Raw genomic sequence first — 13,402 nt, 5'->3', positions numbered from 1 at the left:
AGGGTTACTTCTGTCTTGATGCAGTTTTGTGGCAGAGGAAAGGAGAAGGAAGGAGTGGGATTTAGAGCGGAGAGAGAAGAGCAGAGGAGCATGTCCGGTCACGTTCTCTCCGTGTGTGTAGGGGCAGGGGAGTATTGCGTGAACAAGAGCTTGGAAAATCCTTATTTCTAGAACTGGAAGAATAACTTCCTAAACACTAATCTCTGGCCTGAAAAAGTGGATGCTACTTTGAGTGCGTAAATCGCAACCACGGACAGATTTGGGCATTAAAAGGCCGTAGAAGATTCGGAGCAGGGGGAGAATCTAACTGCACTGGTAGGACACTGTGATGCAGAATGGCTTCTTAGGATACATTTTGTTGCTTACCACATAGAATTAAGTCTTGGATATCACTCTGGTGGTGTAACTTTGTGAAGCCCAGTATCTGGCGTAAATTTTGAAATGCAGTTTGTCAGAACACTGTGTGTGTACTTTAACTCTTGCGTTCACCCCAGAACAGGCTGGTCTAGATGATGAAGAGTGTCTGTCTCTTTGTAGCCAGGTCTTATATTATAAACTGAAAGGCACATGTACAAGTTGTTGTTCTGGTCGTACACCAGTAATACAACATTGATTTCCAATAGTCTCAAATTCTCGTGGCTTACCAAATATGGACACTTAATTTAGCTTTTAGTTTCATTCATCTAAACGATGTTTTATTTCATTAATTCATGAAAGGATCCCTGAAATAAACCTATCTCCTTTAAGGATAAGAGAAATGGATATCATTAAAAAGTTTCTGAGCAGGCAGAGAAATGAAGTATCTTTTCACAAATATCTTTATTTTAAAAAGTCACCTGACTCCCATAAAGCATACTCATGTAGTTTAGACATATATTTTTGGAGTAAATGCTCTTTTCATTTTTCATCCCTGTACTTGGTCTATTAAATGCTGCTTTGACTTATTTTGGGGCAAACTTAGCAGGCATTATAAATTACCTCTCCAATAAACAAAGGGAATTTATCATCTCTCTTCTGCCTTACAGTGTCTGCCTTCACCAAGCAGTACAAATGTAGTCTATAAAAGAGTGATTACAAAGTAACAAACCTGATTGTTGTGGGTGAAGTCTCATTCCGACTCATTCCTTTTCCGCCTGCTCCCCCCCTACACACACCCTGCCTGAGGTTCCCCTGTGCACCTGCCAGCAGGATGAACGCTGGACTCAACTGCATTATACATTCAGCACAGTTGTAATCTTGTCAGATGAGTCTGCAGGCAAAATGACACAATGGCTTGTATATTTCCATCCCCGTTTTAAAAATTAATATACGTAAATGTTCCAGCGCATATGTACTCTTGTGTAAGATATTTAGGTTGTGCTCCAATTAGTAGCCTTGTGACCTAAAAAAGAATCATATTAACTTCCAAAGATCCCTAACTTCTATCCGAAGAGAGGCTGTAAATACAGGGGAGTTGGCTCTGAGAAGAGGAAAGAGAAATCCAAGCCTGCTGGCGTCTAACTGTTATCTATCCAGGAGGGCTTCAGTAACTGCAACGTAGGGCTGTGTATGAAGTCTTCATTTAAAAAAATATAAAATAAAATAAAAAAGAAGGAAGAAAGAAAGAGAAAAGAACTCATCTGTATGTTCCCTCTAGGCATATCATCCCTGAAAGTGTAATCTTAACTGCTTGAAACGTGATGCTATTCATATAATATTCTGGTCTGGGGAAAAGCGGGCGTCCCTGAGGTAACCTGTCTCATTTCACCCAGCCTAATTAAGTTGTCATTAGTACAAACTCCGTCCTGGGTGGTTAGTGGTTCAAGGGAAAGGCCTTTGCCTTCCGCTTCGTTAGGGAACACCTGCAGCATCCAGGCTGGGGCTCTGCACACAGTAGGTAATGTATAAAGGCCTACTGGTAGGTTAGCCTGGGGGTAGTGAAGTCCTTGGCCTGTGGCCTTTTCTGTAATCGCCGCCAGTCCTAAGGGTAGTAGGGTTGTCTGCCGTTTACAGCTGAGGGAACCGAGGGCCAAAGAGGGTCCAGCAGAACCTTCCCAAAGCCTGCTCCCAAGGCACACCTTGGGGGTAGGGGGGAGCACAGCACAGCCGGGGGGCAAGTCCATGCCCATTTGCTTATCCTGTGCTACCAGCTGTTTCCAGCTACCCAGAAGCTCTCCTGCCATGAACCAGCATCAGAATTTATCACAGCTTTCTAGAAAAGTTCTCACCGTTTAGTTCAGATATTAACGTGAGATGTTAAGGCCAGAAACGCCCAAGCAGATGATCCACCATCTCTTTATTGATTTGCCTGTGTAGTCTGTAACAGGGCTTTTGCTTAGCAAGTGGCAGAAATGGAAGAAAGTGACAATGAGTCGACCACATCAATGCTAAGCCATTAAGCCAATGCTTTTTCTTTTCCCTATCAGTAGAGGTTTTATTAAGTGAGCCCCACTCCTACACTGAAGAGGCAAATTGGGATGCTTCCTGGTTGGTTGGTTTCTCAATTTTTCCCTGAGTGAACTTCAGGACTTCCCATTCAGGGACGTTTAGTAGGTGTGAAATGGAACCACAGACCTCAATATATACAAGCGAGGATCCTAGCGCTAGAATTTCCACTGAGAACTCTCTGCCTAATAGTTCATTGTCATCATTTTCTTCATTCTATAGACCCTGCCACTTAACTGAGCCTTTTGCACATCCCAGGCATCGTGCAAACACTTGATATGCATTATCTTATGTCGTCCTCGCCACAGCCTTACACAATGGGTATATTAGCTCAAGAGAGGTTTTAGCTACCTGTCTAGCAGGGCGCCCGCCACTAGCCAGCTCTGCAGCTCGGATGTGAACCTGCTTCTGGCTGATGCCCAAGGCTTTCTTTCTAGATGAGAGGCTATCCGTTATGCATTGTGACAAGGAAGGCTCTTCATTAACTCAAGTTTGTTTAGAATGATATACTCAAAAGAAACCCAGAATTTATTTATAAAAAAATTGTGTATTTATACTTCCATGTATAAACTTCAGTCACCTTCAAAGTACTCTCCACTTGATGCAATACACCTAGCAAGGTGTTTTTTTCCCGCTGCTGAAGACAATTTTTGAACTCGTCAATTTTGATGCCTTTTAGTGCTTCTGATGTCTTTGTTCTCTTCCATACTGGCAAAACAGTTCCCTTTGAGGACTCTTTTCATCTGAGGCAACAAAGGAAAAAATGTTACTCGGGGTGAGATGGGGTGAATAGGAAGGGTTGGGGGCATGGGGGCATGCCATTTTTGGTCAAAAACTGCTGAACACTCAGTGCAGTGTGTGCTTGCAAATCACCCATCATGAAGTGGGCAAACATGTTGAAAGAGTTTTCAAAACAATATCCACTGAAGCCGAACACAGCCTCTCACAGCAACTCCAGCTGGTGCACTGATACAGATGGGTTCCTAGAGCACTCACCTAGTCGGGGAAGTTTGTACTAAAAGGGCCCTGCCTGCCAGAAGGCAGACTCTCCCCCCGACCCCCCACCGCCCGCCACAGTCACAACCAATATGGAATATCTAAAGAGCACTGAAGCACAGGAGAAAAGGCTTGTCCGAGGCCACACTGACACACAGTGACAGAGTAGGTACCCTAACTTGAGTGTCACACTTTCCAGCCCAGTGTCTTTTGCACTTTGTGTGTCTTCTTTGCATGTAGAAGGGCACCCTCAATGATACCTGAGTGGTGCAGTTTGGGGACGGGAGTGTGTTTGTAGAAGAACAGCCAATTGTCCTCCAGCCACAGAGAGACAGACCCTTGTTCCCAGAGCCACCTGACCAGCAGGTGGGGGCAACATGTGGAATGTCAGCCTCAGCACTGGGAGCCAGGCACACCAAGGCCAGGTCTTGGGATAGGTCGCACCAAGACCCTTGTAAGAGGTGTACTAGTTTCCTATTGCCGTCATCGCACATTCCCGCAAACATAGCTGCATAAAAGAACACAAATTTCTTGTCTCACAGTTCTTCAAGTCAGAATTCCAGGGGATGGCGGCTTAACTCGTTTCTCTGCTCAGGGTCTCTCAAGGCTGAAATCAAGGCGTTGGTCAGAATTTATTTCCAGACTCCTTCAGGTTGCTGTCGCAGTTCAGTTCTGTGCAGTTGTCTGACTCTTTATGGCTCCTGGACAGAGGTCATTCTCAGCTCTAGCTGCCTGCCTTCTTGGCCCTCTTCATCTGCAAAGCAAACAATGGCCAGTTGAGTTCTTTGAATCTCTCTGACCTCCCCTTTTGCCCCATCTCTCTTGTCTCCAGCTGGAGAAAGTTCTTTGCTTTTAAAGGGCTCATGGGACTACATTGGTTGGGTCCACCTGAGTGATCTAGATGCTTTCCCTATTTTTAGGCCTGTAACCTTACTGCCATCTGCAAAGTCTCCTTTGCCACGTCGCGTAACATTTTCACAGGTTCTGAGGATTAGGATGCACACAACTTTGGGGGTCCATTCTGCCAACCAGAAAAGAACCCAGGCTGCCGACCACATCCGCTTACTAGTTTCTGTCATTGAGACGAGGACACAGTATGGGCCAGCGTGCATGATGGCACATGGACGATCTGTGCCTGGTCCCCCTGCTTCTGCTCAGGCCGCCCCACTGAAGGCCAAACCACAACCCCAAGCCCCAGTCAGTGTTTCTGGGGTTTTAATCTTAAGATATCTTTTGAGCATCTTCCTTCCATGATAGTGTTTAAAAAGCCCAGTTCCTTGGTTTTCCATCGCTTTTCCATTAGCTTCCACAGTCCTCAAGAAGCTTTTAATAACGCTGCCATCTCCCCAGTAGTTTCTCCAAGGCATTTCTTGCACGCAGTCTTTTATAGACCTCCTCCCGGCCTTGAAGGTCATGATGATTATAATGATGATAATGATGACCGCATTTAAAAACCCTCTGGCAAATAAGGCTCCAAAAGGTGAGCGATTTGCAGAAGGTCACACAGCAGATAAGCAACAGAGCCAGGATGTGGACGTCCCCATTGCAAATCCCAACTTCTTTCCACATTGCCGAGCAGCTTCCCCTCCCTTCCTTTTCACTTCGTCTTGTTCCTCTTCATTTTTCAATTAATCAATCATTTTCATTTCCTTTTTTTTACTCTCTCTTCCCCATCCCCACATTTCATTTAAATTGTGGTGCTACAAGCTGGTTGCTGAAAGCTGCCATTTCATTTCCAGAGAGTGTTTATGCCTGATTTTGCACAGCTTTATTAGTTTGTATCCACGCCGAGTACTGTACCCAGCTGCATTTCATTCACAGTCATTGCACGCAGAGCGCAGGCTCCGTGAGAATGTGAGTTTTACACAGTGTAATCCGATCAGTGCTGCAGACTGAAGCTGCGTGGGAGGTAAAAACTCTATTATGAAAACCCTCTGAGCCAATGTCCCCTTTTTTTTATTAAGGTAAAATTTGTATATAACATATTAGTTTCAGGTGTACAACATTATGATTTGACATTTGTGTATATTTCAAAGTGACCCGCACCCTAAGTCTAGTTACCATCTATCACCATACAATGTCCTCTTTTCTTGAATGAGTTTTAAGGCACTCAGATAAGATAAAGCCGAAGGCAATGGGGAACGCCACCAGCCTAGACTGGGGCACCTGATTCAGTTTAAGGACTAAATCATTGAACTTAGACAAGTGATGGATGCTGATAAAGCACAATTAACTTTGAATTGAAAAGAAAAGAAAAGACAGCAATGCAAGGAGGCAAGCAGATTGCTCAAATTCTTATTTTTGAAAAGGAAAAAAAAGATAGTAATAATAGCCAGTGCTTATTCTATACCAGCCACAGTTCACAGTTCTAGAGACTTTATGTGTGTGTTAGTTAACCATTACAATCCTGAGAATTTGTCATTATCATGCTCATTTTACAGATAAGGAAATTGATACACAGAAAAGTGAAATAACTTGCCCAAGGTCGTACCACTAATATTTACAGAGCCAGGATTTGAACCTAGGCCGTCCAGCCCTGTGCCCTGAGTCACTGCCATACTGCTTCTCTGAAACTCATCATTCACTGTATTTTAAGGATCATTTAAGAGATAGTGGGGGGGAGGGGGAACCAGGAGGATACAGGAGATGGGAATTTCTTTCCATTTTGAGGGCTTGAGGCCCTTCCAATCTACTGTTCTTTTCTGACTACATGACCTTGGGTAGAATGTTTACTTCTGTGTGTGGACGTGGTGGGGACAGGTCCTCTTCTGAGAGGAAAGGCCTAGAGAAGCTGAGAGGTTCTTTCTAGTTTGAACGTTCCTGGGTTCCGAAAAAAGGACAGCTGCCCCCAAACAGAGTGGTGACAATGCTGAGAATAAAAGAGGTGGTAAAAAAATAAATAAATAAATGAGTTTGCCACCATTTTTCAATTTGGAGTTGATTGTTAGTATAATAATAATTTTTTCAGCTGGGAGTTTCACTAGGAGGGATAAATTGCCATGTAAATATTTTTAGAAATTGGAAAAAAAGTAAAACATATCCGGGTCCCATGGGTTTTCAGTGAATAGACTTAGAAGGCATTTAGATATTTTCTTCTCCAAGGGGATCTGTTCCTTCTGTAGCCTTTATGTGATGAGTTCTGTTATCAGCTCCTTGGACGGGGTTATCCCTAAAATCAAAGAGTCCAAGATCTGCATTCTGGCCCCGGCTTTGTTCATTGGTTGGGTGTTCAGGGCTAAACAACCACCCCCTTCCACCATGGATCTCTTCTGTAATGTGTAAAATGAATAGGGCACCTGTTCGATCTACCTCACAGAGATGCTCTTTGATATATGCTCTTGGGGGAAAACAAACCAACAAACAAACAGACAGACAAACTATTCTGCGGTATAGATACCTGACTAGCCAATCATTTTCAAGTCTGCTGTGGTTTTGTCCCTGCCGGTGGGTGCTGGGAGTGATTGAGAATCTGTCACTTGGAAGCCAGATGTTTTCATCAGCACAAGTCAGAGGGGATGGGAGGTAGCCAGTGGGAAACCGTGGCTTGAAAACTACCTGTAAGGCACTTTTGTTCCCCTTGTCATGATATCATGTGTGCTGTGGGCAGAATACAGGTGTGTCAAGGTGCCCCAGCAGCATGAAAACCATGTGGCCAATTAAAAACGGAGGAGCCTGCCGTCTGCTGGGAGGGTTGGGGAGGGTGTGAGAGGCAGGAGGCGAACCCTGAGGCAGGCTCTCTCCACGGCCCACCCGCTGGGATGTGCTGTCAGCCCCCTGCCTGAAGTTGGCTGCGGCTAGAGCTCTTCCCCAATCAAGGGAAGATGAAGAAATTTTCCAAGCCCAGAATGAGTTTCTAGAACCCGAAGAATATTAGAAATTAAGGTCTCTGTTGCTTCCCTTGAGGCACTATCACCTTCCTTCCCAGAGCCCCCCAGTCTTCTTGTGACTCCTTGGTCCTTTATTGGCATCAGGTATGGCAGCAATCTTGTAGACACCGAGTCCCCTTGGTGAAATCAAAAAGATGCAGGAGTTGTGCACCCCCCCCGCCCCCGCTTTGTGTCTAAGTGGAGGCGCGGGGTTCAGGAGCGCAGGGAGAGTGCCCGGAGTGTGTGGCGTCCCACGTGCAGCTCTGGGGAGACTTCCCGCCTGAGTTTCAGTGCAATGCTGACATTCTGTACCCTTTGGTCTTGCCTTTCATGTACCACAGGATCGATAAACAAATAAGCAGGTTTCGGAGATGGTTACCTAAGAAGCCAATGAGGCTGGACAAGGAGACACTGCCAGACCTGGAGGAGAATGACTGCTACACTGCCCCTTTCAGCCAGCAAAGGATCCATCAGTGAGTGTTTCCGGGGAAAGCCCGTGTCCAACCGAGGACGGGCCCTTGTGGGAGAGCCTTCTCCTGCTCGCCTTGGACTCCTTGGCATGTGCGAGGAACGGCGGCGGCATAGGGCCTTCCTCCCCTTAGAATCCCGTGAGTGTGTGCATCCCTTTTGTGTTAGTCAGGGTAAGCAAACTGCTCTAACAAACAATCCCTACCTCTCGGTCGCTTAACGCAATAGAACATGCGTTCATATGTGTGTTAAGTAAACAGCCTTTTGCATGGTAATGCAGAGACCCAGATTCCTGCCTAGGGGATCTGCCGTCCCCGGTGCTCAGAGCCCCCTGCAGGGGGCTCATCCCTGCTCATCTACACCCAACCAGTGGACAGAGAAGCTAGTCTATACCATTTCCTGTTGAAAAAGGGGTCGTTGGTTGGTTTGTTTCAAATCTTAGTTTATGTCTCAGTTTCCCTTTCTTCAGCAACTAAGCTGTCCCAGGAAAAGCCACATTACCCTAGCAGCTGGCTTGCTGGCTCATCTCTCAGACAGTCTCTGAGCGATAAATTATCACTTTTGACATACGGGGGTGGGGGAGAAATTGGTTAAGTAATTGAGCATTTGAGGACTTAAAGAAGTCATAAAGATTGACTCTGAAGCTTCTGAGATGACAAGAAATCATGGCCATATGGCAGGGTTGGTGGAAGGAGAGAAAGGCATGCCAAAGGTGGTAAACAACTAGGCAACAACAGCCTTTTGGAGAGGGGAGGGTAAGCCAGGTCCGCCCAGGCTGTCTCTCAGCCAGACTTCAGGAATTCCTGGCTCTCCCTGCTCCGGCCATAGCGACAGCCTCAGTAAAAATGACTTACCTGAGGGGAGGGAAGAGGTGACAGATTTTTTAAAAAATATATTGCTGACTTTGGGAAAAAAATATACACCAGATGGCAGTTGTTAAGTTGCAGGGAGCACAAGGTGGGGGCATGTTTTAGCAAAAGAAAATTTATTAAAGTCTCTGGACTTCTAGAGAACAAAGAAGAGAAGAACAATTAACGTATATGTTTGTGCATCAAAATATACAACACATAATGCAGGGGAAGCAATTCAGTAAGCCTCTGAAATAAACACACCCTCAATCCCACAGATAAGACTGAGGGCCAGCCCAGCCACATGTGAACACTTAAATGGGTCATTGAAAAAGACAGGAAACTCACAGCTCAGCCTCAGAATCCTAGTTAAATCTTCCATGGGAAATAAGAACTGATAAGGACTTCCTGTTAACTCAGAGATCAGGGCCTACGGGTGTTCTCTTAAGAAAAAAAAGACAGACGAAAGCTGACATGTTCCTGCTCTTACTTTAAATCCTCGGCATGCCTATGCTGTGGGTTGATCTTGAAGTTTCTTACAAAAGTGATTATTTGGTTTTAAATTCTCCTGGAATAGAGTCTGATTCACATTCAGATTTTCCCTTTGCTTCTCTCCTGCCTGAGAGAGTGCCTAGCACAGTGCTGGCTGGCTGGCTGGATGGATGGATGGATGGATGGATGGATGGATGGATGGATGGACAGACGGATGGATGGATATATGAATAAGCAGATGGATGGATGGATGGATACATGAATAGGTGGGTGGATGGATAGATGGATGGATGGGTGAATTATATGGTATGTATTCTGGGATTTGTTTTACTTCAAAGACATACTATAGGTAAATGAATAAAGAATGGGATGATGGATAGTTGAAGAGATGGATGGAGAAATTAATGAAATATATGGTGTGTGCACTGGGGTTTTGCTTTGCTTAAAAGGAATAAAGATAAATGGAAGAGGAACTGGATGGATGGATGGATAGGTAGATAGATGGATGAGGAATCAATGAAATACATGGTATGCACCTGGGTTTTTGTATTACTTCACAGATTTATAGGTAAATGGAAGAGGAAGGTTTCCTACTACTATTCATCTTCATGCTGGTTCCATTTTTCTGATGTTCTTGCTTTAGAACAAAGTTTTTCAACAGGGTCCTGAAAGCCAGAAGCACTTAGGTGCCCATCAGGATCTCTAGGTATTTGAACCAGCATTCATATCTTGATAAGCATTTTAAATATATGATGAATGCAGATGATAGCCTATGGGACAGGGTGTTCAGCTGTCTCACACTGATAAGCCTTTTCTGATATGTTTGGCTATTCACTCACTGAAAAATTGATTCATTCAGCAGTCACTGGTGAGATGTCTACTTCTTGTCAGGCACCGCCTGGGCACAGAGGATATACAGATAAATAGTACACAATGTTGACCACGGAATATTAAAGGTGGACGACCATTTAAAATAATTATAAACTGTATAATGGTGTGACCTAAAAGACAGAGTGCTCCATTCTTCAGATTTGTTGGGAGATCACTAAGAGATGAGGATTGGTCATAAAATGCTGGAGATGGTCTTGAAAGATAACACTTGTCCAAGTAGGCAAGGGGGAAACATATCTCAAGAATAGAGAATCATGTATGTATCGAAGAACAAAGGTCTGAAACAGAATGGAATGTTCGAAGAACCACAAGTCATTTTCTGTGAATGGGAGTAGGGTGTGAGAACACCTGGTGTTATTGAATTAAAAAAGAGAGTGATCAGTGGAAGATGAGCTACCCAGGCAGGAGAACAAAGGAAAAAGCAGAGGGACAGCTGGAAGGAAGCAAATGTAAGAACCAGACCCTAGTGGGACCAGGAGGACAGTTTTATCATGCAATTGGGAGATGAAAAATTCAACAAGGTCTGGAATGTTATGGGCAGTGGGGATTCATTCTCTTTGAAAATCGTCACACCGCACGGACCACATCCCTTTAACGAATGTGTGTATGTAGGACTCGCAGACTGCTGGCTGTCAAGTTGGAAGCAATCGTTTGGTGCAATCAGAAAAACAGTTCCCTAAGCATGCTTTGATAGTGATGTTAGTAGCTTTAAAGTAATCAGGAGTAGATGGTTAATGAGCTTTGGGGGCTATAACATGAATTGCATTTTCCAAATGCAATTCAGAATCCCATGTGATTTCTAGGTTTTGCAGGATGTTTGATACTGTGTTTGCTTAGGAATAAAAGAGAATAATAAATGTGTGTGTACATGAGTGTAGTAGAAAAAGAGACAAAAGAGAATCAGAAGTCTAATAAAGAGTGATCAAAGTGGAAAAAGCCTTGAAAATACTTTGCTCTCAGAATAAAAACCCAGACTCCTACACTAGCCCACTCGCTCCTTCTTGCATCCCCCACTTGTGTGCTTTGGGTGCACTGAGCTGTTTTGATCTCCTTAACTCAGGTGTCCTCTTGTCTCCTGTCTGTGCATGCCCTTCCCTCTGTCTGGAATACCCTTTCTCTTAGGCACACTTGTTCAGGTTTCATCAGAGATATTTCCTTCAGAAATTCTTCCAAGATTTCCACCTCTACCCCCAAATTCTAGCTGAGATACACGCTTCTATGTCTTGGTAGGTTTTTTTTTTTCCCGATTATAGCTCTTCGTTAATAATACCATGAAGTTGAGTTGCTTTCTCCTAGACTGTAAGTTCTGTGAAAGACTGTGTCTGTATCATCATCTTTGAATCGCATTGTTGGTGCTTAATAATAATTAGTTAAATGAGAAAATAAATGAACAGATAAAAATGAAAATAGGGGAACCATGAGCAAAGAATAACAATGATGTAAAGGTAGCTCACTGCACACTCATCTCAAATCAAATCAAAAACGTTTTCTCCTCAAACATGGTCCATGTTCATTTCCCCTGTCCAGTAAACAGCACTAATATTTGTCCAGTTGCTGAAACGAGAGCCTGAAAGCTATGCTGTGTACCTTCCCTGCCTTTGCTTCCTACTTCCTATTTATGTCCCCAAGGGTTGCTGGTTTTACATCCTAAGTGTCCCTTTAATCCAGCAGCTTCTCTCTTTCTTCACCACCATCACCTCACTTGCAAAATCTAGAAATAATATAATAGGCCTCCCCGGTTCTGCCTTTGCCCACCTCCAATCCATTCTCGCAAGTGCAGGCAGAGGGACGTTTTCAAAATGCACATCTAGTTGTGTCACTTCGCCCTATTTAAAAACCTTAGAATAAATCTCAGACTTACTAAGACGACCTGCAAGTCCTCGGATGGCTAGTAGTTCATCTCAGTAATTGCTTTCTGCTCACTGCTAACTCCTTTTCAGCTTTGCCTCCCTTCACTGCCTTCCACCTCTCACTTCCTGCGATCCGGACAGGCACAGCCCCTCTCTCGGTCCTTTGAGTGCTCCCTGCATCAGGGCATTTGCACCTGCTGGGTTTTTCCTAGAATTCTTGTCTCATTCTCCCCCTTTACCTAGTTTACTTTTATTCATCCTTCAAAATTCAGTTCCAACAACCGTTCCAAAGGAAGCTCTCTTCCCCTTTCCAAGGACAAGGTCTCCTTGCTGAGTACTCTTTTAGCTGCATGTTTCTTATGTAACATTTCTCACATTTGAAATTTTGTAATTATTTGCATAGTACATGATTAATGCCTAACTCTCCAGCTAAACTTCAAACTCCATGGAGTCATAGGCCATGTCTGCTTTTGTTCACAATTATCTCTCTAGTACCTAACATGCCTGTCATACCACAGATGCTTAATGCTTATCTACTAAATGGATGAAGTAAGGATAAAAGTAAAAAAGACAGCAGGAAATAATATAATCAAGTATCTTTATACTTTGAACTACATTGTACAAAAAAACTTGAATTTGAGGATTGGTTAAAAAATAGCTTAGCATTCTATTTGAACATAGATCTGTGTTTTGGGAGTAATAAAAGCAAACCTGCACATATACCTCTCTATAGGTCAATACAGGATATCAGCGGTCATTTTATGGTATCACCAAAGGCAGGCCTACAGATGGGAAAACTCTTACTGGATGCCAGACATTATTTTAAGTACTTTAATCCTCACAACAACCTTATGAGAGAGGAGGTATTACTATGACCATTTTACAGATGAAGAAAGTGAAGCACAGAGAGGTTAAGGAACCTGTTGCAGGTCACACAGCTAGGATGGTCAAGCTTCCTGAGCTACCCCAGACATCGGTGTTTTCACAGTATAGAAGTTTGTTGCAGTTCACACCGTTGCCCAGTGTGGGGCACTATGGGGAAAGAGGTGCAATGTCTGCTCCATGCAGTCTTTCAAGGTACCATCCCCTAGATCCCTTGCATCTGGCTGACAGACAGGGAGACGAGATATGAGTGATTTTGGAAGGAGTTTTTGTGGACCAGGCTCAGGGGTAGTGTACCACACTTTCACCCACATTTCATGGTCTGGACCTCAATCAGGTAGCTGCTCCTAACTTGAGAGGTGCTCGGATAACTAGTTTACCAGTGTGCTCAGGAGGAAAGAGGGAACGACAGTGCTGAATGACAAGGCAGTCTGTCTTGATGATGGAGCAGGAATTCAAATCCATAGAGGGAGCTGTAAGACCCTATACATACTCTTAAGCATTATGATCTACCACAGGCTTTTATAACCTCAATACTGTGGAGATTTTGGGCTGAGTAACTTTGTTGTGGGAGCCATTCCATGCATTGTAGAATGGGTAGTAGCATCCCTGGCCTCTACCCGGTAGATGCTAGGAGCAGTTTCCTCCTCGCTTAGTTGTGCAAATCAAAAATCTCCAGACATCG

At 44.1% G+C, this 13,402-nt stretch overlaps 1 protein-coding gene across 1 annotated transcript in view; it reads left to right on the top strand.

The window, feature by feature from the left end:
• ANO4 (anoctamin 4) overlaps positions 1-13,402 on the top strand; it is a 323,866-nt gene that overhangs the window by 214,740 nt on the left and 95,724 nt on the right. Inside the window, exon 9 of the mRNA XM_054574503.1 lies at positions 7,628-7,759. Coding sequence (XP_054430478.1) covers positions 7,628-7,759 — 132 coding nt within the window. The remainder of the gene's footprint in view (positions 1-7,627; positions 7,760-13,402) is intronic.

The sequence above is a fragment of the Pteronotus mesoamericanus genome, unplaced genomic scaffold, assembly GCF_021234165.1.
Source record: "Pteronotus mesoamericanus isolate MK-2021 breed Mesoamerican mustached bat unplaced genomic scaffold, CSHL_Meso_final contig_263, whole genome shotgun sequence".
NCBI lineage: Eukaryota > Metazoa > Chordata > Mammalia > Chiroptera > Mormoopidae > Pteronotus > Pteronotus mesoamericanus.
The sequence above is the reverse complement of the archived record's forward strand: the minus strand, read 5'-3'. Positions and strand labels throughout refer to the sequence as shown.